Source organism: Drosophila navojoa, chromosome 3 (assembly GCF_054131105.1).
Source record: "Drosophila navojoa isolate 15081-1374.11 chromosome 3, UAZ_NAV_1.0, whole genome shotgun sequence".
In the NCBI taxonomy this organism is placed as follows: Eukaryota; Metazoa; Arthropoda; class Insecta; order Diptera; family Drosophilidae; genus Drosophila; species Drosophila navojoa.
The window spans coordinates 23239464-23265381 of record NC_142891.1 but is presented as its reverse complement, the minus strand read 5'-3'; the positions used below and the strand labels follow the sequence as shown (position 1 = coordinate 23265381).

General features: G+C 37.5%; 3 protein-coding genes across 8 annotated transcripts in view; all 3 read left to right on the top strand.

The window, feature by feature from the left end:
* Positions 1–25918, top strand: part of mtgo (miles to go) — a 49812-nt gene that overhangs the window by 18820 nt on the left and 5074 nt on the right. For 2 of the 5 annotated variants that reach the window (XM_089257386.1, XM_089257385.1), the window contains 4 exons: positions 11345–12467; positions 17924–17968; positions 21689–21861; positions 25622–25910. In XM_089257386.1, the coding sequence (XP_089113512.1) occupies positions 11495–12467; positions 17924–17968; positions 21689–21861; positions 25622–25910 (1480 nt within the window). In that variant the 5' untranslated portion in view covers positions 11345–11494. The remainder of the gene's footprint in view (positions 1–11344; positions 12468–17923; positions 17969–21688; positions 21862–25621; positions 25911–25918) is intronic. The other 3 variants (XM_089257383.1, XM_030385896.2, XM_089257384.1) reach the window with 3 other exon arrangements.
* Positions 19–1597, top strand: LOC149091836 (uncharacterized). 2 transcript variants are annotated; one of them, XM_089257388.1, is made up of 2 exons: positions 19–754; positions 800–1597. In XM_089257388.1, the coding sequence occupies exons 1-2, from the start codon at positions 25–27 to the stop codon at positions 1390–1392; spliced, it is 1323 nt and encodes a 440-aa protein (XP_089113514.1). In that variant the 5' UTR covers positions 19–24; the 3' UTR covers positions 1393–1597. The 2 variants fall into 2 exon arrangements, with proteins under 2 accessions (XP_089113514.1, XP_089113513.1); XM_089257387.1 differs by having other exon boundaries at positions 19–1597.
* LOC115563231 (uncharacterized) lies at positions 2049–3581 on the top strand. The gene has a single exon (XM_030385909.2). The coding sequence runs from the start codon at positions 2122–2124 to the stop codon at positions 3529–3531; it is 1410 nt and encodes a 469-aa protein (XP_030241769.1). The 5' UTR covers positions 2049–2121; the 3' UTR covers positions 3532–3581.

Genomic DNA, 25918 nt, shown 5'->3' with positions numbered 1-25918 from the left:
TACGCTTTTAAATTTTTAATTTCAATGCCGATATACTGTTCCCCTTCCTGCGGTCAGCCAGTCAGTCAAATACTGCGTTTGCTGAACTGTGAGAGGGAGACAGAGCCTGCCAAGAAATGCAAACGGCTGAGTCCAGTTTGGAACTCGGAGGAGCGGCGATGGTGTCTACACAATGGGAGTATGCTAAGAAAGCTGGCCGGCATAGTGCGTAAGCCGTTGCATCAGGTGTGCAGCTTTATGTTTGAGCTAACAATGAAAAAATTTGGCGAGATAACTAATCCGAAATGCTCGCGCTGGACTTACTGCCGGGTGCCGCTCGTACGGCCGGATACTTGTGCGCTCTACGATGGCATTTACGATCGTCAGGGCAATCTTCGACCAGTTTTCCATCCGTATATTCTTCATTTAGTGGTTTCGATATTGCGTCACTATTTGAATTTACCTTGCGCGATGGAAAAGCCACCAAGTAAAAGGCCAGAGTATGAAATGTTTGCCAGCAGGAAGGGGACAACGTGCAAGGACTTTTTTAAACCGCGCAGGAAGCGTGGAAAGAGATTCGGGAAGGGCGGAAGAGGCGGTAGAGGTGGCTCTGGTAGTGGTGGTGGTGGTGGCGGCGGTGGTGGTGGTGCCGGTGGTGGTGGCGGTGGTGATGATGATGACGATGATGATGGTTTTGATGATGATGCTCTGGCAGACTTAAACGACTTTTTGAATAATTCGACGTTTGGCGATGAGTTTGGAGACGGCAGATATGGTGACGACAGAGATGGTCTAGGTAGAGGCGGTAAAGGTGGTAAAGGTGGTAAGGATGGTAAGGGACACGGTGGAGATAGCGATAGTGATGACGATGATGATGATGGTGGTGCTGGTGGTAGCGATGGCGCTAAAATGAAGAAAAACATCGCTGATATTTCTGACTTGTACTCGAGTATTGTGGAGACTAAACGCATAGTTAAGAAGAAGCCAAAGCCACCTAAGAGAAAACCTTTCAGAGGAGCCGGACGAAAATACATGGGAGTGATCTTGCCAGTGCTAATGCACGAGCCATTTGATGATACGAAACCGTGGACCTGGATTCGTCGCCATCCCATACAAGAACGGGTGCTTGAAGGAACTACATTGGGACGTGCCAAGATACATAAGTATAAGCGTGAAACTCTCGAGGTACAATACATAAAAGCGAGACAAAAGAATTCAGTCCGAAGCTTGTATGGTGTTAAGGATCATCCATCGATCATTTCTTATGACTTGTTTGGCAAGGGCGAAAGGCCAAAGAAAGCCCCGCCATTGGTTAAGCCCTTCAACTATAAAAAACTTTTGGATAGGCCTGACGTTGCCAATATGTCACGCCGCAATAAGAGTCAAACGAAAGCAGCACCAAAAGCCAAATAATAGAAAGAGGACGAGCTCTCCAAATATGCACGGATATTGACGTAGGCAAATTTTTATCAATAATTATAGTGTGAAGCATATAGTGAATGTAATTTTATTGAAACGACGCACTGATCCGTATTATGCTCCCAAAGGATTAACCCACTATAGTACAACTATCCTGACTAATCAAAAATTTGATTTTAGTGCAATCAAGGCTTTAGAATATCATGACAATTGTTCAAATAAAACTTAAAAACCTTATTTAAAGATTGTATTTTTTTTGGCATAGTGATTGGGGCTTATAGCTAATGGATAGCCAAAAACTATACTTTGAGGAATTGAAAATTATAGAAAGCATCGTTAGTTTTAGCTCTAGTTTTATAGCGAAAATCCGCAATTAAATCATAAATCACTCCGTAAGTCGGAGACTTTTTTCCTGTTTTCGTATAATTTCCGCCAAATTCGATTTCTATGGACGGTATATTTGAGCCATTTCTAAAGAAGACGCCGCTAATTCTTCTAATTAGAAAAGCCTTATCGATTTTGGTTAAATTGCGTGCCGATTCGAATGCCAAAGTTAAGCGGCAAATTTTATGTACGAGAGATACGAGATATTTAAGAAATATTCTATGCTATAGGCAGTAGGCGTGGAAAGTAAGATGACATCTACCCAATGCTCGAATTCGGGCTTAGCTTCAGTAGTAAAATTAAATTTTAAAGGTACAGACGAGTTTAAATTCAATTTCGATGCCGATATTCTGCTCCCCTTTCTGCGGGCAGCCAGTCAGCGAATTGCTCCGTTTGCTGAACTGTGAAAGGGAGTCGGACACTGCTAAGAAATGTAAGCGGCTCAGTCCACTTTGGAACTCGGAGGAGCGGCGATGGAGTCAACGAAATGGGAGCGTATTAAAAACACTGGCCAGTATAGTTAATAAGCCGCTGCAACAAGTGAGCGGCTTTATGTTTGAGTTAACTATGAAAAAATTTGGCGAGATAATTAATCCGAAATGCTCTCGCTGGACCCATTGCCGGGTGCCGTTCGTCCGGCCATATACATGTTTGCTCTACGATGGCATTTACGATCGCCGGGGCAATCTTCGGCCAACCTTTCATCCGTATATTCAACAGTTAGTGGTTTCGATATTGGATCATTTTTTGAACTTGCCTTGCGAGGTAGATAAGCCACCCAGTAAAAGACCAGAGTATGAAATGTTCAGCAGCAGAAAGGGTACAACGTGTAAGGACTTTTTGAAAAGCGGAAGGAACGGCAATGCAGATCTGGCGAATTTGTTGGAAAATCAGACGTTTAGTTTTGGTGATGATTCGCGTAATAACAATGTAAATGGTACATCGGGTAAAGATGGTTTTAATGATACAGATGCAGATACAGACAGAGATGGAAATAATAGTAATGAAAATAATGGATATGATGAGGAAAATGATAAGAATAAGAATAAGAATAAAACTACAAATGGCAATGACAATGGAAATAGAAGAGGAAGTCGAGATGGAAGTGATGATGGAAGTGACGATGGAAGTGGACATGGAAATGGAAAACGAAATAAGAATAGAAAGAAGAACGCAGGTGATGATGACAATGGCGGTGTAGGTAAAAACGCTAAAAACAAAGGCGGTAAAGCCAAAAATCGCGAGAATAAGAAAAGCATCGCTGAAATTTCAAATTTGTACTCAAATGTTGTGGAAAACAATCAGCCGTTGATAAAGAAAAAGCCTCCACCAAAGAAGAAGCCTTTCAGAGGAGCCGGTCGGAAATACTTAGGCGTGATGCTACCAGTGTTAATGCATGAACCATTTGATGATTCAAAACCGTGGACTTGGATCCGACGACATCCCATACAAGAACGGGTGCTTGAAGGAATTCGAGTTGGACGTGCCAACATACATAAGTATAAGCGTGCATCTCTTGAGGCACAGCTGCTACTGGCTAGAAAAGGGCAATCGGTGGGAAGTATATACGGGGTTAAAGATCACCCATCGATCATTTCTCTTGATATGTTTGGCAAGGCTGAAGTTCAAAAGAAAGGCACTCCATTGCTTCAGCCATTTAACTATAAAAGACTTTTTGAAAAGCCTGAAGAATCACCCACTGTAGCTTCCAAACCCACCTCAGCAAAAAAACCAGTCCGTGGTAAATAACATAATACTTATGTAAAAATCTCACCAAATAATATTTATATAACAAATAATTCAACTTTTGTTCTCTTTGAAATTTCTTATAACCGAAAGAGTGGAGGGTTTCACAGATCTTTTATAATGTATATATTCAGTGTGTTTTCCAAAGTTATTTAAGATCTTTATAGGGGAAAAGAATATTTTTCACAGCTTTAGAATAGGCTAAAACGATGGTTCCATAAATTATCATACTTAAACAAAATTTATTCTCAAATGTGTTTCCAAAAACAAGAACAAACCCTGAAATTTTATTGCTATACTCATTCATTTATTTTACTTAAATAGAATGTTTAATGTTTAAAAGATTACTGAATATTTTGTACTTAGATCAAATGAACTTTTATAGCTTTGAATAGAAACATATAATTTATGAAACGAATAGCAGAAATTCTAGACAAGAGCTCTTTACGCTGTTTGAGCGACTCGACGTTCGAGATGTGGCATAATTATTGCGCATTTAGTAACATATGTGATTAGGCTAATGTGTGTGAGACTTCCTTTTTATATTTGCTCGAAACTTGAGCAATATTCATGGGGCTACTTGGGCTCTTTGCAGTCAAGCTCCTCAGTTGGTTAGTTTTATGAAAAATTTATGCGCACTAAATTTATGTGCATACACAGAATTATATTTATTACTCATGTATTTATACAAATTTTAATTTTGTATACTGCCAACTATGTTTTTAGACACCCTGTGCCCGCAGCACCCTGTATACATATTCAGCTCAAAGCTTGAACAATTTCTTTTGGAATTTTTGCTAAGCCCAGTTTTGAATTTGGCAGCAAAAACTGAGTGGAATGCCCACTGTTCGAGCCATCTATCGCTCAACTGATTCACACCACAAACAGCTTGAGAGCTCCGGCGGCAAAGACTTCGTATTTGTTTAATGCTCATTTGTTCGGGCCGCGACATTTGCCAAAAAAAAAAAAAAAAGACAAAATATACGAAAAGAGACGAAAAAGCGCGACGATGTTTGCCCGTTCGTCTCGTATATGTACGCTCTTTACATATTTCTTTTCGCAGAGTCTGTTTGCATGTTAGGCCGAATCCACTTAAATCGATAAAAACTATCAAATCTGTTTTGGGGCGTTTATGCCGTTGACTCCCGATGCCGTTGCTGCTGTCGCTGCTGTTGGGCTGCCCTGTCGTATGAGTGACGACTCATACGACATGTGCGCCCCGATGATGCGCCACCATGTTTGCCACGCCACGCCACGCCATGCCATGCCCTGCCCTGGCTTGTGTCAGCTTTCGACTTGGTCTTGGTCTTGGTCTCCACTCATTTTTCGGCCATGTTGCGTATGCTGTCAAATCTCTTCCGCTCCAGCCTTTCGAATGCTGTTGGCATTTTTTCTTGGCAGCAGCTACCGAAAATTTTTAGCCATTGTTGTTGGGAAATGTCCGTTCTGGCACCGAGTTGGCCCAAGACCATTGTGTTTGCCGCTGCTATGGAATGGGGCTCGTGCGTTAGGCCGAGCAAAATGGCAAAATGGCAGCAGCAGCAGCAGCAGCCAACAGCCAACAACCAACAGCCAACAGCCAGCAGGCATCAGCTAGCTGCTAGCAGTGAGCAGCCAGCATTTCAGTTCTTTTTACTGTTGTCAAGTCGACAACACAAATACACAAATACATATAATCATATATTGATATCAAAGTGTATGTGTGAATGCGCACAAAGGCGCCGCCATTAAAGAGTCACAAGCGAATGAGAGAAATCCCATGGACTGGACCATGAACCATCCATCTATGGAACATTTGTCACATCTCTTGTCCAGTCGAGTTCAATTTGTAATTCTTAGCTTTATATCTTTGCATTTAATAAAATTCAATAAAAGTATATTTATTAAATAAATCTCTTCTCATCTTTCAACTGAGGCTGAGTGATAAGGCATAAAACGAATTGTCTGTTTTATGGGCCTTGATCTCGAGTCTGTCGTGACTGAATGAAACAGTTTAATGCAGTCATTTCCATTTAATGTCAACGACTTTTTCTAATGCTTTATTTGTCATTTTTATATTAAGACAAACATCACGCACTCGTAACGTTCATATGATATGAATTGCGTGTTCAGAGTTGATAATTCAGCTCGGCCATAAATGATGTAAGTCCTAATCCTTAATCATTAAAAGATAAATTATTATTCAGACACTCCAAGCAATTGGTTAACAAGAATATTAATTATCATAGTGTCATAGTTAATAAGATTCACTAACGGTTAGCTAGAGTATTGAGAGAACTGATAAAAAATTCCTAAATTCCACAGTTCCATTATGTGTCTGGGTTTGCTTTGTGTGCTTTCAACAACATAACTGCTGCATTTATGAGATAAGTTTTTTTTTCTTCTATTTTTTCTGCTCGTGGTCGCCAACTATCGAAACACATTTTAGACTTTACGACACTTGACACAGTGGTTAAACTTTTGTATCCGCTCGTTGACAAAAAATGTCCGAATTCGTATTGATATATTTGAGTATTTGTTGGGCGATGCGAAAGCAGCTGGAGGGGAGCTATGCAGGGCAGAATGAAAGGGTAGATGGATTGGAAAATAAATTAAGCAATAGTTATTGTTTTTGATAATTCATCGAAAGCTGTTTAAATAATACTCCAATTTTTATATCTATCAAATACAAATGTCCAAATACCTATTAAAAATTGAGGCTTAAACAACATTATCTTTGCGATTATTTAAGCTTTTGGTTTATAGCACTCAATTTAAGTTAATTCTTGCTATAATTGTTTAGTTGTTAATTTTCTAAGAATTGCTAGATAGCATTGTACTGATAAACAAAAAAAAAAGTGAATGGTTTATCAACATTTAACGTTAACTGTATGAGACACTCTCTTATCAATTTTTATTGTTTATAATAAACAATTATACAGGAAATATATATATCATTTTGTAATGCACTTTGTTATGGTGAAATTGTGATGCATAAACCTACATCTTTTATCTGCTAATTGGGCCAATAATGCCATTTTATATCCGCATTTCCTTATTACAGTGAGACATTCTAAACTTTAAGGGCAAGAGAAATAGATTTTTTTAGTTGCAATAAAATCAAGATAAGGTTATTTATATAGATAATCTTTGTTTGTTATCGATATATTGTTTTATTTTTATTTTTATTTTTTTTTAATTTATTGTACTACTTTTACGTGTGCCCAAGATTTTGACAAGTTTCTTCTTTGGTCTATAGAAAAAGTGTGGTAAAACTGAAGAGCTATACTAATTAAACAGCTCAAATGACTATCAATGATGATTGTATATCCTCCTGTGAGGGGAATGCTTTTGATAAACAGTGACATGAGCACATTGTTAGTGCATTTATATAAAGGCATTAACATGGTCGCAGTAAATTCATTCGCTAACTAATTTCTGTTGTCTTTTGTTTTCTTTTAATATAAACATACAACTGTTGTTGAATGAGCTTATGCAATAGCTCTGTAATTAGCCACAGAGTTTTTTGTGTGTGTTGGGTTTTTTTTTGTGTTTTTGCATTGTTATGTGCCCAAAGCTGGATTATGTAACCGACAAACGACTACAAAAACTGAACAATAACCAGAAATGCCAAAACCGATATTAACTATTTAGATAAGTCGCTCTCTCTCTCTCTCACTCTCTCTTCCCTAGGGAGAGGATGTTGTCGGCCAGAAATGGAGTAGAGCAGATGAAACTGTTTTATGTAGAAAATTGTAATTTTATCAAAATTACAACTATCGAGGAGACTTGCCGATGGTTAGCTTATGCAATTAACTTTGATTGTTGTGATGTTGCAACATGTTGCATTTAGCTGACTGACTGACGGACGGACTGATTGGGTGAGTGAGTGACTACAGCGGCGACTTGTTGTCAGTGTGAAACCGCAAATTATTGATCAGTTAATAGCGTTGAGCCTAGGCAGGTGGGGTGCTCAATTCGCATGAGAAGAAGAAGCATTTGAACCAAAGACAGCGTCAGCGCCTTCTGCCCTCTCTGGCAATTTGGTCAACTAAAACGAGCACAATGACAGACAAACAAAGCCGTGGCACATCAATGCAACAACAATTGCAGTTGTGCTGTTGCAGTTGCTGTTGTGCCATGTTGGCAATTTCCAGAGACTTCGCTTGTCGTCGAAGCTGATGTACTCAAGTGCAGCGTAAAGAAAGCTGAGAAATGTGCGCCATCATCATCATCATCATCATCATCATCATCATCATTGCCGTCGATTGTGTGGCACTCTGCTCTCAGTGTGCGCTCTCTCGTTCGCTCTTCACGCTGCCTCCATCTCTGTCTCTGACTGTGCTTCTTCTTTTCTTAGTACTTATTTATGTCTTGGTCGCGTCGGCTCTCACTCAACTTGGCCAACATGTCTATTAACGGTAACTAGGTAAATGTTAGAAATTTGCCGTTAGGAAATTGCCTCTGGCTGTTGTTGCAGTCGCTGCGGTTGATGCTTCACTTTGGTTCCAAGCGTTTGCGGTCGCAACAGCTCAAAAATGAGATTCTAGCAGGTACCTAAGAAAAATATATATGTATATATGTATATATATATAAATAATAATAATAATTGCAGATTGAATACAAATAAAAATACCAGCAGGTTGGCTGAATATATCATTTCATATACATCATGCGGCTGAGCGTTAAATGACCTAATTATTATTCTTGAACAATAGAAGCTTTCTATTTTGTTCATTAATTTTTGCTTTTTATTTTGTGGTAATTTATCCATTAAAATGCTTGACCTTTTTTGAAGACTTGAGATGGAAATGATTCTCGGAATTTTGATTAATAACGTTTTGATGTCTGATAACTTTTACTTTAGCATTAAATATGCATAAAATGTAAAGAGGAATTCACAACAATCTGCTACATAAATTCGATTTTAATATTAAAATTTTCATCTCTTAAGAGGTCCCAATGATAGTTAGTAAAATGATTAATATTGAATAGAAAATACACCAATTTGTAGGTAATACATTTCCATAATTTTACCCCCGATTGAGAGAGAGAGGGTACACCTAAGCAATGGCTAATGCTAAAGCTCAATACGGATACCGGTTTCTATTGATTCTTTCAATTTTTGATAATATACTATATACGGAGTCTCTGCCGTGCCACAGTCAAAACAAGTGAAGTTTTCAAGGCGCTTAAGGTGTGGGCATGAGACATGGGGCACGGCACGGCAGAGACACACCCCTCATTTGGTCGCTTACGTTTCCACTTGAAAGCTGGTCTAGACACTTCTGACACAAATGCGCCAGGGTCTCAGCAGGTCTTTCTCTCTGGGCGTCTCTTCTAGACGGTGCAGTCAGTGTCTGGCATTTAATAGAAAACAGAAGGCGATTGCTAAGCTGCGTAAATTTCCGCGTGGAGTTGTCAACGAGGTGACGTGGGGGTGCCATTGCTGACGTCGCGACGGTGCGTGTTGCCCATTGTCTACGTACGTTAGTAGGTGTGAAGCACTTGAGACAGTCGTAAGAGCACATATTGAGACAGGTGGAAGCATTTCCACTCTTTTTTTTCTCAGTGTCTCACAGACACGGCGGACTAGGTAGACGTTGCAGCAGACGCACTATATCAACTAAAGAGGAATACACATGACACTTGGGATAATAACTGCTGAAGGATGGGCTGATGACTGATGACTGATAACTGATAGCTGAGAGCTGTTAAGTAATAACTGATAACTGATAGTTGATGACTTGAGATAAAGGACTATTGAGTAATGGCTGAAGGATGTTAACTAATAACTGATGAGTGGCAGTTGATACTTGATGACTTGAGATAAAGGACTAATGAGTAATGATTGATGACAGATGACTGAAGAACTGATACTTGATGACTTGAGGTAAAAGACGAATGAGTAATGACTGATGACAGATGATTAAAAGCTGTTAACTAATAACTGAGGACTGATGACTTAAGGCAGAGGACTAATGAGTAATGACTGATGAAGGCAACTAATAACTGATGACTGACAATTGATAGTTGATGAATTGAAATAAAGGACTAATGAGCAATGACTGATGACAGTTGATTAAAAGCTGTTAGCTAATAACTGATGACTAATGAGTAATGACTGATGACTGATGACTAATGACTGATAAATAATGCCTTGAAAGCTGTTAACTAATAACTGATGTGTGCTAGCTAATGTCTTAGGATAAGGGACCAAGTAATAATGATGACTTATGACTGATAACTAATGGGTGCGATGACTATGTAATGCTGTTTAACAGAGTACAATTTCATTCAATACCAAAATGAGACAGCCAGTGGTAATTAGTTGGCTTTGAGATGGTTCAATGAACTGTATACTTGGTTATACAATACCAATTGACCAACACCTCTGTCGAAAAACAGCCCACGGCACTTTAGGAGGTGCGATAAATGCAACAACAGGGTAGAATGCACGAAAATTACAAAAGAAGCCCATTAAATAAAAGCTGCATTAACGGCAAAATAAAAACAAAAACGAAAAAAAAGAGAAACATCAACATAGTAAGGGACTATTTAGTGGTTGCAGTTGCCACCAACACACAACAAAGGCATCACATTTCGTCACAGACAAAGAGAGGTTGAGTGTGAGTGTGTGTGTGGGCTAAAGGGAATCCCTGGAAAGGCAAGGCATGCAAGACAATGTTGCAATCCAAAACACAAAAGATTAACATATCCTTTATTGGTATAGAAAAAAAAAAACAAGTCAAAAAGTCAACAGAGACTATCGAAAGTTCATAGGGTATTACACGTTTTTGTTTATCTACAAATCTTAAACATGACATCAGCTTATTTAAGTACAGTGAACTAATAGGTAAATTTTTGTAATTGTTTAAATATTCATTGATTTCTAATGTAGAATTTTTCCAACTTAATTTGAAACTGTTCCGGCTGAAAATAAAAACTTTCAGACCTTGCACTTGTTAGCAGTGTAAACTATTTTGCTGATTAAATGTGTAAAACTTTGTCGTTGGCTCTGAAAGTTTTTCTTGGAATTTATTGAGTTGAACAACAAGTTGTGGTGTATATTAAATAAAAATAGTTAAAATCTTTGCACTAAAGGTATTTATGATAAAATATTAAAAAATATATATATTTTAGTCGTGGAAAAATTTATAAGCTTTAGTTACAGAAATGCTAGGTGGTTGTTATAGGGTATATTTTAGTAATCCTTAAGTAATATATTTAATACAAATTGATAATAAAAAATGTACAACTTAGTAAACTGGTTTTAAAAACCCTAAATAGATAATAAATAAAAAATAAATCAAATAAAAAGTAATTAAAATAAATAGTATATAAAATAAAAATAAAAATAAATAAAAAAATAAAAATAAAAAATAACTTTAAAAAAAAAATTACAAAAAAAATTACAAAAAAAAATTAAAATAAAAATAAATAAAATAAAAAATAAATAAGATAAATAAAAAAAAATAAAATACAAAAAATACAATAAAAAATCAATGAATAAATACAAAAATAAATATATTAAAAAAATTAAAATAAAAAAAATAGTCAGACTTAAAATCTTAAAGAGTAATATATATACATGCCTGTAAGCTTGGATTACCATTAATCAGATGATATGTGCTAGTTTCCGAAACATATTTAAGAGATTGATATTCCATATGAAAAGAAAGACAATAAATTCTTGCTATCGATCTTAGATCTCAGCTCGATAACAAACTCAAACAGAAGCAGCAAACGCAAATCAGTAAAGCCGACTGAAGCTATGGAGTCAGTTATTAATTGAATCCAAATCCTATCGCCATTTTCTTACAATATTTTATTTCAGATATAGCTAAACGTAGCGCCAAACAGCCAATAAATATTGTTTAGGCCATGCTTGAAAAGCATGCTCTAATAAATTGAATCGAATTGAAGTGCGTCGAACCACACAACTGGAGGGAGGAGAGAAACGTTTGACGATACTACAGCTCCTAGCATGGTGCGACTTAATGTTATCGAGCAACAAAGTAACAGCAACATAAGCGATAGCAGCAGCAGCAGCAGCAGCAACAGCAACAATAACTCAATTCACAACAACAACGGCAGCCACAATGCGGGCAGATATTCATCCGCAACATCGTCCACGACGAGCCTGAATAGCGCATTGAAGTCCGCCTCGCCGCCCGTTGGTAATATCGTAATGGTGCAGAATACACCGGTCGCGGCACCGCAAGCGGCACCACAGCTGGTGGCGCCAGCGTTGCAGTTGCACCAGCAGCAGCAGCAGCAGCAGCAGCAACCGCAGCAGCAACAGCAGCAACAGCACTCGTCCTCGGACGTCAGCTCAAACAATTGTTCGCTGCCGTCGTCGCCGCCATTGCTGCAGCAAACGGCGACACCGCCACAGGGTGCCCAAATAGTGCCACCAGTGTGTGCGTTACATCATCCGCAGCAGCAGCAGCAGCACCAGCAGCAGCTGGCCCTGCTAGCAGCTATGCAACATCATCATCATATGCTGCAGCCCCCACCGCCGCCGCCGCCCTCCAACAATGGCATACATCATGGGCCACCAAACCCAGCGGCAGCGCATCAACACCAGCAGCAGCACCAGCAGCAGCATCAGCAGCCCCATGAGAATGGACACGGTGGCATCTCGCCGAATGGCAGCTCGGGTGACTCTTCGGCGAGCAGTGTTAGCAGCGTGTCAAGCAACAGCGGCGTCGGTGGCAGCCAGGGCAACGGCGCCAGCAATGGCACCAATGGCATCGGACCGCCAGTTCAGGCCCCGCTGCCTCCCGGCCCGCTGTACATTCAATACCCAGGCGATTTCTTTCCATCGGAGTACTATATAGCGCCGCACCCGCACGAGGGCATCTGTCCACAGCATCCACACCATCCGCACGCGCATCAACACCAGCACCAGCATCAGCACCATCATCAGCCCATGTGCGCCATCTCGGCGGAATATGGTGAGTTAAACCAACGAATTAAGCTTCGACTCTTGGCGGTTAACTGCTAATTACAGCCATCCTAATCCCGGCAGCTGTCTCAGGCAGCTCGCAAAGTGAAGAAAGTTTCCTAAGAGCCTCAGCTGCTGGCTGTGGTTAATCTATGGCTAAATGAGACTCGAAACTGAAAGATCAGTTTCCCACTTACAATTGAAAATGAAAAACAAACTGAATATGAAAAGCTGCAGCAAACAACAAATTATGGTATCAGTAAAAAGTCGCTACTGGTTTGACAACGTACGCCCACACAATAAACGCAAGTCGCCAGCGCAAGAGAATTAATGTAGAGAGAAACAGGGTGTCCGGGTGTAAAAGAAAATATGAGTAAAGTGTAATATTGGGTGGCTTCAACAGGCAGGGTAAAAAATGTAAACTTCAAATGATATCATGTTTCATTTTAAGTTTTTATTTTTATTTAAATTTGTAAATAATTTAAATAACTTAACAAAATAAAATATATAATAAATAAGATATACATATATAAAATTGAGATAGTTTATGCAAATTTTAAATAGAATTTGTAAACTGCGCTCCTTATAAATAATGGGCGTTACGATACACTCGAGTACCGATAATTCAAAATGGCAAGGGAATCAGTTTTTTCTATTCACACAGAAATTCAAACTATCGAGAATTATCGATAATTACATTTTTTTAAGGATAACAAAAATTGTTTCGATTTATCGTGATTCGATTTATTGACTAAGCTGGTTTCAATTATAGAAGCACGACTGTACATATCATCTCTGCTTCTGTTTAAAGCGGAACACCCTGTATTTGTGTGTTGTTTATATATGACTTATCTAAATAGAAACGCTCTGTGGAAATGAACAACAAAATTCACAGGCTGACTCATGTTTGACTTAATTAAAAATGAGATACATATATAGCAGATAGCAATATATTAAAGACTAAGCCGCCAAAGTGGTTCTACTAGATCTGTCCCCACCTATAAATGGCTCAAATTTTAGCCATAAACTAACTAACTTTAAAATGGATATCTCGACACCTTAATCTTGTCAACACTTCCAGCTAATATTGTGAATGATTCCTATGTAATGTGAACTGTTTAAAGGCATCTCTAAGAAAGCCCCAAGGCTTGAGCACTACTTAAAGAGAAACTTTTGGGTTAATTGACAAATCGAATTAAGTTGCCATCGTCAAAGTTTGTCTCGCCTAGAGCGATAATTGCATGTGGTTGCACTCCGGCTTACTCATATGGCGCCCATTCTTCACTCACGCTTTTTGGCCATAGGTGCTGAGAGCCATGCGGCAATAGAATCTTAAATATATGCTTTCATTAAAGGCCATAATTTCCAATTACATGCGCTCCCTTCGGCCCACGGTTACACAAATAAGGGAAGCTGGTGGCCCATCATCAACTCTGTTTTGGGTTTCAGCAAACTCCCTGCCCCCATTGTCGCCCTGATTGTAGCTAATCGAATAAACTTGCAAAGGAAATGGCACTAAGTGCGTGTTGGACTCAGGCTCGACTTCTAATGGAATTTGCTCCCGGGGCGCGGTCTCCCTAGCTATGTATATTGGTATGCATGGTATATGTATGTATGTATGTATGCATAGCATGTTATAATTATAAGAATGCTGAGTATGCTTTTATGACCCACTTCCTCGAAAAAGTGCGAGCCGAGATTGTCGTCGCTCTGTGGAGCAAATTTTTTGAGGCAGGCATCTCGAAATTGAATTGGCGTAGTTTCTATTTTACAGCATGCCCACACACACACAGACACACACTCGACAGCATCCATTACTCTTATCAACAGCAAACTACTTATTATTTTAAATGCCAAACAAATAGAACGCGTACAAATGGATAATTCAGAGTGCTCCAGTTGGTAGTGCGTGACTACACGATATTTGAGCATGAAGCTATTAGAGTTCACTAAGAACAGTCTTCTATTGGAAATGGATATTGGAGAATCTGCAAATACTATTTTGGAAGCATATAATTTATGATTCTTTAGAATATCTGAAGACTCAACTGTGAAATCTTTGTTTAAGTAATTTTAATACATTTTCGTTTTATTTGAGATAACGGTCTTCTGATACAAACTACATCTATCAAAAACTCTGTGAAGTCATATAAAAATGCATTAAAAATCTTGTAAGATTTATTTTTTACTTTTTTGTCCTAATATTATTAGGCGTAATTAATCATTAGATATCTCTACAATAACACAGATGCTTATTTCAAACTTGACTTTAAATATCTTAATTAGGGGTCTCAAACATGTGTAATACATAACGCGACCTGCCCTTAACCATTTTCGGTATTTTGTGCCCTGACCTTTGTAATTCTGTAATTAACTGTATGATAATTAATGCTCTAAGCACTTGCTCAAGTTGCTCTCTCTCTTTCTCTCTCTCTCCTTATCTCTCTCTTTCTCTCTGTGTGTATGTCTCTGACTGTAAAAGTTGATTTCTCGTTGTCTCTGACTCATGCTTGGGCATTTGTGATGCTATTTGCATATGGATCTACTCTTGAGGCAAAACAAGTTTTGTCTTCCACTAAAATTTATGAGGGCTCTTAACGCGCGAAAATGTCATCGTGAGTGCCCAACCAGTTCTTTAACAGTCAGAAATGCCGACAATTACCTACCTATACACAGTTCTGTAGATACGTATTATTTGCACAGATTTAATGACTGAATACTATATACATGATATACCTGCTGCATATGCGTACATACATATATAAAATACTTAATAGATATATGGTTTTATATGTATGTATGTTTCATTGAATGCTCGACCATGGGAAGGAAATCTGACATATCCAAGACATTAATCTTTTTATACTATGGAGCAATATAATTAAGTTTCTTTTAATTATCGTAAATAATAAAGATTTGCATTTATTTAACTGAGCTCTTCGTTTTAGCTCTCTGCTAGTTATGGTTAGTCGTATGGATCTGTGTTTTAAAGCAGTCAATGCGAATTGATGAAAAACTGAGCAGAATTTCTACTTTGATGCCTCTAAGTTTTTATACCCTGACCCAATTTAAAATTAAAACTCATTATGTTTATGGCTTTGTAAGAATCTTTTTAAAGCGAACATTGAAGCATGGTATAAAAGTTTTTAAATATATTTTATTGGCTGCGCCATGCCTCTCGGTTCTCCAAATGAGTTCTAGAATCTGGTAAACTTTATGTCTTGGAAGTCTGAAATATAAATTTTTAATGCAAATTTTAGTCAACTGCACACCCTTTATAATTACTTCCTCAAACACTAATTTATTCGTTCTCCATCATTGCTAAAATATATATATTTTCCTTGCAAAAAGCAATTCCTGACCGACCTTATCCATCTGACTGACCTTTCTATGTATATCCGTCTAGAATTGACTATTTCTATAACTTTTCAATTTCTATTACTTTCTACAATACGATCTATATACATACATACATATATCTGAACATAATACATACTCTTTATTTATCTTAAAATAGTTTCACATTATTGAAATCTCAAGTAAATCCTAAAATTTTTGTATATTCGTAAAGGAGCGCAACAAGTGTTCCGGTAGGTGTTGAAGGTATTTTGTTTGGCTCTTTGCTTAACCTGAGATGATAAATGTATTATTGCAGCATATCTCTCAGAAATATTTACATCTCTTAGCTGGATGTGACCTTGTCGCAAGAGACGTGAATAATTTAGCGAGGCGGCCTTTGTGAAGCTCTGGCTTACCTTTGGCTAGCATTCCACGTGTTGCAAATTCTCTCTCTATCTCAGTGTGTGTGCACATGTGTGTGTGTGTGTTTCTTTTTTAATAGCCTCTGAATGAGTTTGGCAAATGTGCTGGAGCCAAAAATGGACATGGACAGCACATAAAATAGTCTACAAACTTGGAAATTAAACAATATTAGTTGACAACATTTAAATTATGCAAGCATAAATCTTAAGCTATATATGTAGATGCACACACAAACACACACACACACACACATGCATATATATATGTATATAAGAATGGCGCCCAGTAACTAACTGCTATGTGTGTATACGTAAGTGCGTGTGTATGTATATGTGCGCGCGTGTGTGTGTGTGCTTATTATTTGAACATATTTTATGTGTCTTTTGAACGCATTTTATTTATTTCGTCGTATTTCTCTTGACTCTGGTGGAAAAAATTGCAGCCGGAATGGCAGCGCAGTTTTCATTTATTTTCTGTTACTCTGCTCATTGTTGTTGTTGTTGTTGTTGTCACTGCTGGTACTCTTGGCTAGGGCCACTTATGGCCCTAGCGCCCAAGCGGGTTCAACAACCGACAAAAAAGGAGAAGCAATGCAAAAAATTGGCATCAAACAACAGAACTTACTTAAGATAAGCGGGATGGGGCGGCATGGGGATGGCAGGGGCAGAGTGGGGCGAGGTGGTGCAGAGCGGAGCGATGGCTGTTGAAGGGATGACGAACGGGGTTCTAGCAAGTGGCAACACACATGCAACGTGCATTAAAAATTGTAACTGTACCAACTTTTATCTCGCTCCCTCTCACTCTCTCTCTCTTGCTCTCTCTCTCTCTTGCTCTCTCTTTCTCTTAACAGAATACAGTTCATATCATACTTCAGTCCGCTGACAAGCAGAGTGCTATTCTCTTAATTCTCTATATTCTCAGTCTACTAGATATATACATACATATGTATGCATGTATATATGTATGTATGTATGTATATATATTATGTATGCTCGAATTGATTCTATTTTATTTTTTGGCTTTCTCATTGCTAATGATTTACTTTTGAAGACCATTAAAAATTGGGGTACAAAAAATATGGCTAGACTATGAGAGCTACATATGTACATATGTATATGTCGATGCCTAAACCGTATTGTCTTTTAATTGTTTTCTAAGAATTGACTTCATATATATTTCTAATAAACTCTCAGAAAAAATATTTCAACATATACTAGACTAGTTAGAGTTTTACTTAATCAATTCAACGAATCGGTTGAGTCACGTAATTGAAATTGAATAGTCAGGGGCCTATATACATACATACTACATACATATGTATGTATGTATTTCATTAATTCATATTTTGCACATGTGTGTTCAAATATGTTTGAAGGCGAATCACAGATTTCGTATATGTATTTCAAAGAACAGCGATTGGCATGGAATTCTACATGAAATTATCAAATTTACTTGGAAACTGAAATTCATTTGCTTTATAAACGATTTCTCCAACAAAATGCTTTTTGTTAATGGAAATTTTGAAGTAAAATTCCATGGAAACATAGCTGAAATGCTGTCTCCATAAAATTTGCCTACCTGTTTAAGTTCTCTCTGGCTGTGAAAACTTTCCCTGATGAGCATTTTTACTATCTATCGATTTACTTATCGCCACTGAAGACTTCAATTGTCTAACTCTAATTTATTTTTCTCTCTTTCTTGCAGGTAAGCACGTGAATGAATTTAGTCGTACTCAAAGTGTACCCAAGTGTAAGTGCAAGTGGAAAACTGAACGGCGCTTTCAATTAGCGATGGCTGGCAAAACTTCTGAATGCCAGTCGAAACAGTCGTACTACTATCTGGGAGTGAAAACAAGTGTGGCAAAAGAGCTGTTCGAGCTGTTCTGTTACCTTTCCAATGCAAAGGCATGCCGGTAGTTGTGGTGCACGGGACAAGGTCAGACAGACAAACGTTCAACGTTTTTTACAGTTATGCAATCATAGCGTTGTCTGCCAGTAGAGCAGAAGATGGAGGAGTGGAGGCGGAAGGCGGAATGCGGAATGCGAAAGGCGGGAGGTATCTCAATCCCATTTCCTGACCGCACATCTTTAGAGTTGGCAAGCAGACGCCTGCCTGTGTTGCCTGCAAATCTTCCAAGTTTTTATGGGCACTCGCAAATGCGGCAACTTAACGAGGTCAGGGTGAGGCCATATCTTGCTCTGATCCTGGGTATGGATAGAGCTACACTCCAATAGAGCTGATGATGTCACTACTCAGAGGGTTTAGTATGCTGTCAAACAGAGTGATATATATTTATACGTATCAAAATATATGTTATCACAATGGTAACTGCAATTGAAATTGTGACACAGCTCCTTATGGTACTTTGCATTGTTGGTTCGCCAACCAAAGCGGAAGGAGAAGAAATCGCTGCCATTCAAATTGAAAAGTTTTGGTAGGCAAAGCCCATTAACCGAACTTGTCGATCTGCTTGCAACAAAATCGCATGCAATCAGCTGCAACAATGTGTCACACTAAAGTAATATACTTGAAGAACAAGCTTAAGTTCGATTAAGTCATCATAAAAACTTGAAACTTATCAACAAAGAGCTAGATGAGTCTGTGCATCTGTTTTTGCAAGCTCAGCAATTTTTGCATGAGTTGGTAATCTTATTAAAATTAGTGTGAGAAAGGGCAAAGAGTAAAAGAACAGTAAAATATTCATATTTCATTTGATTTGACATTCAGAGGAGGTGTAAATAAGATTTTTTAATTATTATTTGTTAACGAAAGGAAATTGCAATAGACCTTCAGAACGTACATACATATATAATACATATTTCTATATACTATATATAGAATGAAACCTCTTAGAGCTTAACTCACTTACATGCAAAGAAATAGACTTTGAGATAATGACTTTTCTATCACAGAAGCATACACTATATATGTATGTATGTATGTATATTATTTATCTACCTTGTCGATTAGAGCTTCTGAATTTTTTTAATCAAGTTCTTTGGAGTAGCTCGCAAGTTTTCTTATGACTATTGGTGATTCATAAAGTTATTTCAGTTGAAATTTGGCTTGAGTGAATTTTACTCAACTTGAAGATTGACTCGAATAATAGGCATTTAACAGTTGGTCATGCATAATGCACGAATGTTTGGCCTGTGCCCCAGAGCTAAACTGATTTCCACAAAATTCAGCGTAACGCCAAATGTTTGCTTGATGATTCATTAAGCTAGGGCGCGTTCGGCTCATCCGACTGCAAGTGGCTCACGATCACTGTATTTCATTACTTGATCTGAAAACGTAAACCTAGTATGTGATCATTAATTTAAGCTACACTTTCATCCGGGTAACCCAGTGGGGAACATTTGTATTTACAGTTACCAAAATTAACTCTGATAATTTTGCCCAATTACCATACTTAAAACCTGCCCAATTTTGAGTTCTATTCAAAGCGTTACGCTTGTCAACCCTTTCATTAGTAAATATCGGCAGCTCCCAATGAATTGGAATAATTGTGTTTAGCAGATGTTTTGGCGATTCATTGAATAGGAATGCCAGTTGGAAATTGAGGGCGAACTGAACTTTCTATATAGGCAGAATCAGTGCACAGCTGTGTTTATATAGCTGATAACGAAATATTATATTTCTTTTCACATTTGTCATGAAATATTTATTGCAATTACTAAATGACAATTGTAAGAAAACTCTTGAAATTTTATATTTCATTCCCTCGAATAAAACACCTGATACTAGGCTTAGGCTTCTGTTACACTTGGCTGATTGAGAAAGTATGTGTGTGTGTGTGTGTCTGTATGTAGCCAAGATGGGTTTAGTTCCCTTTAATTAAATGCGTTTTAAGATTTGCCAACAAAATGAATACTCAACATTCTGCCCGGCGAGTTGGTGCGCCGTTAAGCTGTTTAGCATTAATTAAGTTTCGAGTTTAGTTGCAAACAGTTCGCCACTCCAACGCTTTCGCTCAGGCTGGCATTTTACTGTCTGCTGGCCAAATGGTAAGCTCCACCACGCCTACACCCGCTACGGAAATTCCCGGTGCCCGATGCCCGATGCCCGATGCCCGATCCCCTGTACCCCGTTCCCTGCTGCCTTTTAACACTTTGAATGCGTCTAGTCAGCTTTTATACTCTGGCCAGGGGTATTCAAAGCTGAGCAGCAAATTCGTAACGCATCTATAACTGAATTTGCCGAAGCGAATTTTAACTTTAAATAGTTGTGTAAAACTTGAACAAATATATTTTCTGGTTAATTATATTAGCGGTATACCTTTACCAATAACGTGACTTATTATAATATCATGTTTCTGGTATTTAACTTTAAAAAATATATATTTACTAAAGTTTTTATTTTAACTAGTTTCAATATAATATATGAATCTATCTAGCATAAAGTATATTATAATTTTCGGTTTATTATTTTATACTTTTATTGTATATTCATTCATTATTATACATCCTATATGCATATAGTTATATGCAGAGTATTTCAGCCTTAACATATTAACAAAATTTGGTTTTAATTCATCAATCTTTTTATGCCCATTTATAACTATACGAAGTGGCTATAATAGTTTGAGCAAAGAAAGTATGAATCAATGTCTTTCATAAGCTTTTGTTTACAATAGGTGGAGCCACTAAAATTTGCATGTGGGTTAAGACAACATTCAGCGAAACCACAAATATTACAAGAGCACATCTTGCTGCCCATAAATCTTATACATATTTATATAGCTTGGAGAGTTCAATAGCCTTATAAGAATATATACATTATCATATGTATATTCGTATTTCTCTGTGATTAGAGTATTCGTAGGTCGTGAAATTTAACCACTAACAGTAAACGTTCAGACATTCGCTGCATTCTAAATGGATTGGATTTTCAGCAGTTACAGTTGCAGTTGCCGCCGCAGCCGCAGTCGTCGCTGCTGTTATCGACTATCATGAATTTTACTTTGCAATGGTATGCATCAGCGCACTAAACCGACATTTTTACACCTAAGTAGTGGAGGCGAACGTGTAATGGAGTCGCCGTTAAGGAACGGCTGGCTATGCGCGTCTGCTTTTTACGGCTGATTAGGTCAGAGCCCGAGCTCTACGAATATCGATATGGAAAATAGTTGAGCGGCTGCCTGCACCTAGCTTGACTCAATCTAAGTTTCAAGTTGAACTTTATAGTCAATCTTGACTTAAACTCCATCTACTGCTCCGTTGTCAAATTATTTTTATTAACTACATAATTAAGTACTCAAATATTTATAAGAAATCTGCAAAGTTATTTAATGTGCAGGGATACAGCAAAAGCAGCAGCACCAGCAGCAGCTTGTAAAAGTTTTAAAGAAGTATTTCGATAACGATCGACTTCCTTCATTAATATTTGTTCCTTAATTCACTTCACAACAGGCCTTGAAACTGAGTTTGATTGTGCACTAAAACATCCGTATTCTTGCTATTTTTATAGGTCCAACGGCCGTGCAAATGGTCTCCCACAACCGGCAGCCGCCGACGATGACGATGCCTGTGCAGGTGCCACCCTATGTCAATGAGAACGGAACTCTGACCCATGTGGTGCTGCCACCGCAGCAATACCAGCAACTGCACACCGGTCAGGGACATCTGCATGCAGCACCATTTGTAAGTACAATTTTCGTATATAGATTCACTATTTATCTAGGTATTTTGATTGAGTTACTTAGGGCCAGACGAGAAAGATTGCAATTAAAGATTAGTATCATAAACTAGAAAAGATATTATCAAGTTTTTTTTTACTAAGTTATTCAGTTTTCTTTTTTAAACGGAATTATTAAATAGTAGATGTGGTTTCTTCATTAAATTGAAATGGAATATGTATATATTCTTCATTAGAACTGCTGGTTATCTACACAGCTGTCATTCTAGAGTTTCCAAGTACGCTCTATACTTGGTAAAGTGCTTTATTTATAAAACACTTTCGTAACTTAGTAAGTAAACTATAAGTAACTTATGTTTCCAGCTATGAAACATTTTAATGTGGTCTATTATATACCAAACTTGGCCTGCCTTTTCTTGGCTACTTTCACCTTATAGGCATTCAGCATTCTAGCTCTTACCGATTAGGCTGAGCAGAGATAGTACATACATATGTACATAGCACTACTAGATAGTACATATGTATATACATACATATTGTTTCCATTCAGTTTTCAGTTCGTCAATCAATTAGAAAACTTGCATGTGCAGGCAGCGCAAACTTCTCATTATCAAATATAGAAAATTGATTACTAATTGAGCGTCAATCATCGATAGCAATTATAATAGAAAGCTTAAACAATAACAATTGGCAATGCAAATTTTATATTCAAGCGAAATGTGAACGTCCAAAGGTTCGACAGAAATATACCTTGTACTTATGTATGTATGTATTTGCTCTTGTTCTCTAGTTTTTCTCACTAAAGAAATGATTGAAGTGTATACATACATATGTATTAATTCTGTGAGTATATGTATGCATGTATTTGAGATCACTAGAACTATCTCAATTAGTATGTGCATCTTAGACTCTTACACGAATATGGTCGCTTTATGTATAGTATAGTATATTATGTACATATATATGTACGAAATTCATTTTTTTTTTTTTATATTACAAACCCGATTCAGTAGATTTTTTCCTGGAACTCGACAGCGGGCTTAACCCAGACATTTGCTGTTTCGTGTTGTCAATGCAATAATCGCCACAGCAGCAGCAGCTTTGATTAATAGAACAATGGAATACTGCGAGTGCAAACGAGGCGATAAGCGATCAAGTAGGCAGGCAAAACGGAACTAAGTTAAAGCATTAATAAAAAAACAATCACTTTATATGATTATTTTAACTATTAGAATAATATATTAAATGAATTGAGCTTTAATAATTTGTGCTCCCTGCAATCATTCACAAACACGAATGATAGTGGCTAATTATACTTATAGGAAATTGTATTCTGATTAGCATTGATTTATGAAGATGTGTTTTCTTAATAGTCAAATAGTTTATTTGCCTATCAATTAAACAGAGCTGTCGTGATTGCAATTATTTATGCCTTTCGTTTAAACCCACAATAATTTATTTGTTTTTATTAATAAAGAAAAGGTATAAAAATTAATTTAATTAAATTTAAATGTGAGCTATGATTTTCTAATAATTAGTTAAACGCTTACAAGGAAAAATCGACTTAATTATCCGCGTATAAATCCATATTACATATATATATATATATAGAAAACATAATACAACACTTGATTTAATTATGCGTGCTTGTATATGTAGGTGTCTCTCTTCGTGTCTACCTCACAGACTATCCGTTTGTGGCTGCACGAAGAAGAACTACATAAGATCATTTGAGTTATCTATATGTATGCAGCCGTACTCATTCAATAGAATGCATGGAGCAGCAGAGAGTGCTCGAGTGCAACTTCCTACCTGTCCCTATATAAGGGACAGCAGCTTCGGCCTTTCTTCAGTCTTGAGTGCAAGTTGCCCTATATAAACGGCAGCATCTGCAGATGCCCAGGCCTGATGGGGCTCAGTCGAGCAGTGCAGTAAGGCGAAGTGAATTGTGTGATCGTTCAGCCAAGCAGTAAAGACCTAGAGGAAATATTTAAAAGAAATACTTGGAAGAAATACTTTAAACATGTATTATAAGAAAAAAAGAAATTTGATCAAATACATATAAGTCTATAGTTCAAATTTGCAGACTCTGCCTCTAAAGATATAAGAGATATAATTTTAATCTGATTTTCGACTTCGATGAAAATACACTTACATAAATATAAACACACATATATAGATTATGTAGGTAACTGCCGTCAACACCCGTCGCCCAATGGCATTTTAATAAACTACAACTTAAATATTGCAGCGCCGACAACTTCCGGAGTCATATGTAGAGCAGCAGAAACGGCGTCACGCTCAGTTGCTGAAATAAAAGTGACGGCGTTTCCAAATACTCTTTTTTTGTTGTGAGGCTACCTACGAATATGAAAAGAGATTTGTGAATTCCTTATAGAAATGTGCAGTCTATTATATTAAAAATTTAAAATATTTATTTATGTAATAATATTTGTTTCAAAAATCTAATTAATCTAATTAGGCTATTAGATTTGAGCTAAATTCCATTAGTTTTCATATATTAGGCATAGGATTTTTATCCAATATATTCTTCTTATATTTTTCATGTACTAGCTAGTGTATCAAGCCATCAGTGTTGTACACGATAATGTCACATAGTATATTTAACCTTCGACTTCGTGTAGACAAAGTTTTTTCTTTGTTTTTCTTCATTTCGGAATTGTCTACCGAATTTTCAGCAACAAATTTACTAAGGCGAAAGCCAGCTTCCGTTGTATTTGCGCAATCTCATCACTTGATTGTATGCTAATTCAAAGAGGTTTTTATATCGTTTCAAGAGCATATATGTCTACATATTTTGCAATAAAATATATAAATAAAAATTTTCCTCATTATTTGTGTCCATGCAGCGGTTCCAAATTAGTTTCGCGAAGTCTGTCAAGTCAAATAATACTATGCATTATGTTAATTGAAAACTTGTGATTCTTTAAATACAGGGTATCCCCAAGTCAATATAATTGTTAACTTGTTTAATGACTGTTTCAAAGATATGTACCCAAAAATTTCCAACAGTTTATAAATTGCATTGGTATGAATACCAGGGTTATGCAATGTACGTTTAGATTATGATTTCGTCATACTTGGCTAAATGTAGTTTTGTCTAATAATTGAGCAATTTGTCACAATGATTTAAATTTACTCTTTGTACTTCAAATGCGCGCGCAGCATTTGTGCTATTGACTGTTAATGGTTTGCAGAATAGCGTTGCCAGATAGGGGTAGATATCGACAGTTGCTCTTGTTGTATGAGCTGTCATTCTGCTATAAACACTGATTGCAGATTCACTTGAGTACAACAGCATGTTAGCAGTGTTCTAACAAAATTAACAGAATTGTGTTAAGTAGATACGGTTTATCATTTAATTTAATGAAGGAGAAGAAAGTAAAATTTAACAAATAATTAAAAGATAACCATTTATTAGATATTCTTGTAGCTTTGTAACTTATAAAGGTCAATTAAAAATGATTAAAGTACAAAAATTCACAGACATCAACGACGAGATTCCGGATTTTGTGTAGTTCTGCGATTGTTTATCAGCAAAAATAGAAAAAAAAAAGTTCGCGTTGGTTTATTTATAGTTGTACTTTTCGTTGACGTGGATACTTTTAGCAGTGTCAGCTAGCAATGAAGCCGCAAAAGATTAAATCAACAACGACCACGTCAACAACAACAGAATCTGTATATATTTTACAGCAAATTTGACTATTCGCAGTTTCATTAAAACATTTCGCAACTCGTTTTCAGATAAGCAGTAATGGTACATCGCATTTCTATACGCCGCTGCCGGGCTATCCGCCCGGGCCAGGACCAACGGGCAACGGGCCACCGCATTATCATATGGCGCCGCCACCGCCCCCGCAGCAGCAGCAGCAGACGGGCGCCCAACAGCAAGGCACGGCGACCGCTGGCGGAGCGCCGCCAACGTCACACTTACATTCCCCGCACTCGCCATCGCCGCCCAACTACAGAGATGAGCGCAGCCAGCGACAGCATACGAAGCTGCTGCGAAAGCTGGAGAAGCAGCGTGAGCTGAGTGAGTAT

Coding starts and splice junctions, on each gene's coding strand:
- LOC149091836 (XM_089257387.1), top strand. CDS start 25: ATGCCGATATACTGTTCCCCTTCCTGCGGTCAGCCAGTCAGTCAAATA.
- LOC115563231 (XM_030385909.2), top strand. CDS start 2,122: ATGCCGATATTCTGCTCCCCTTTCTGCGGGCAGCCAGTCAGCGAATTG.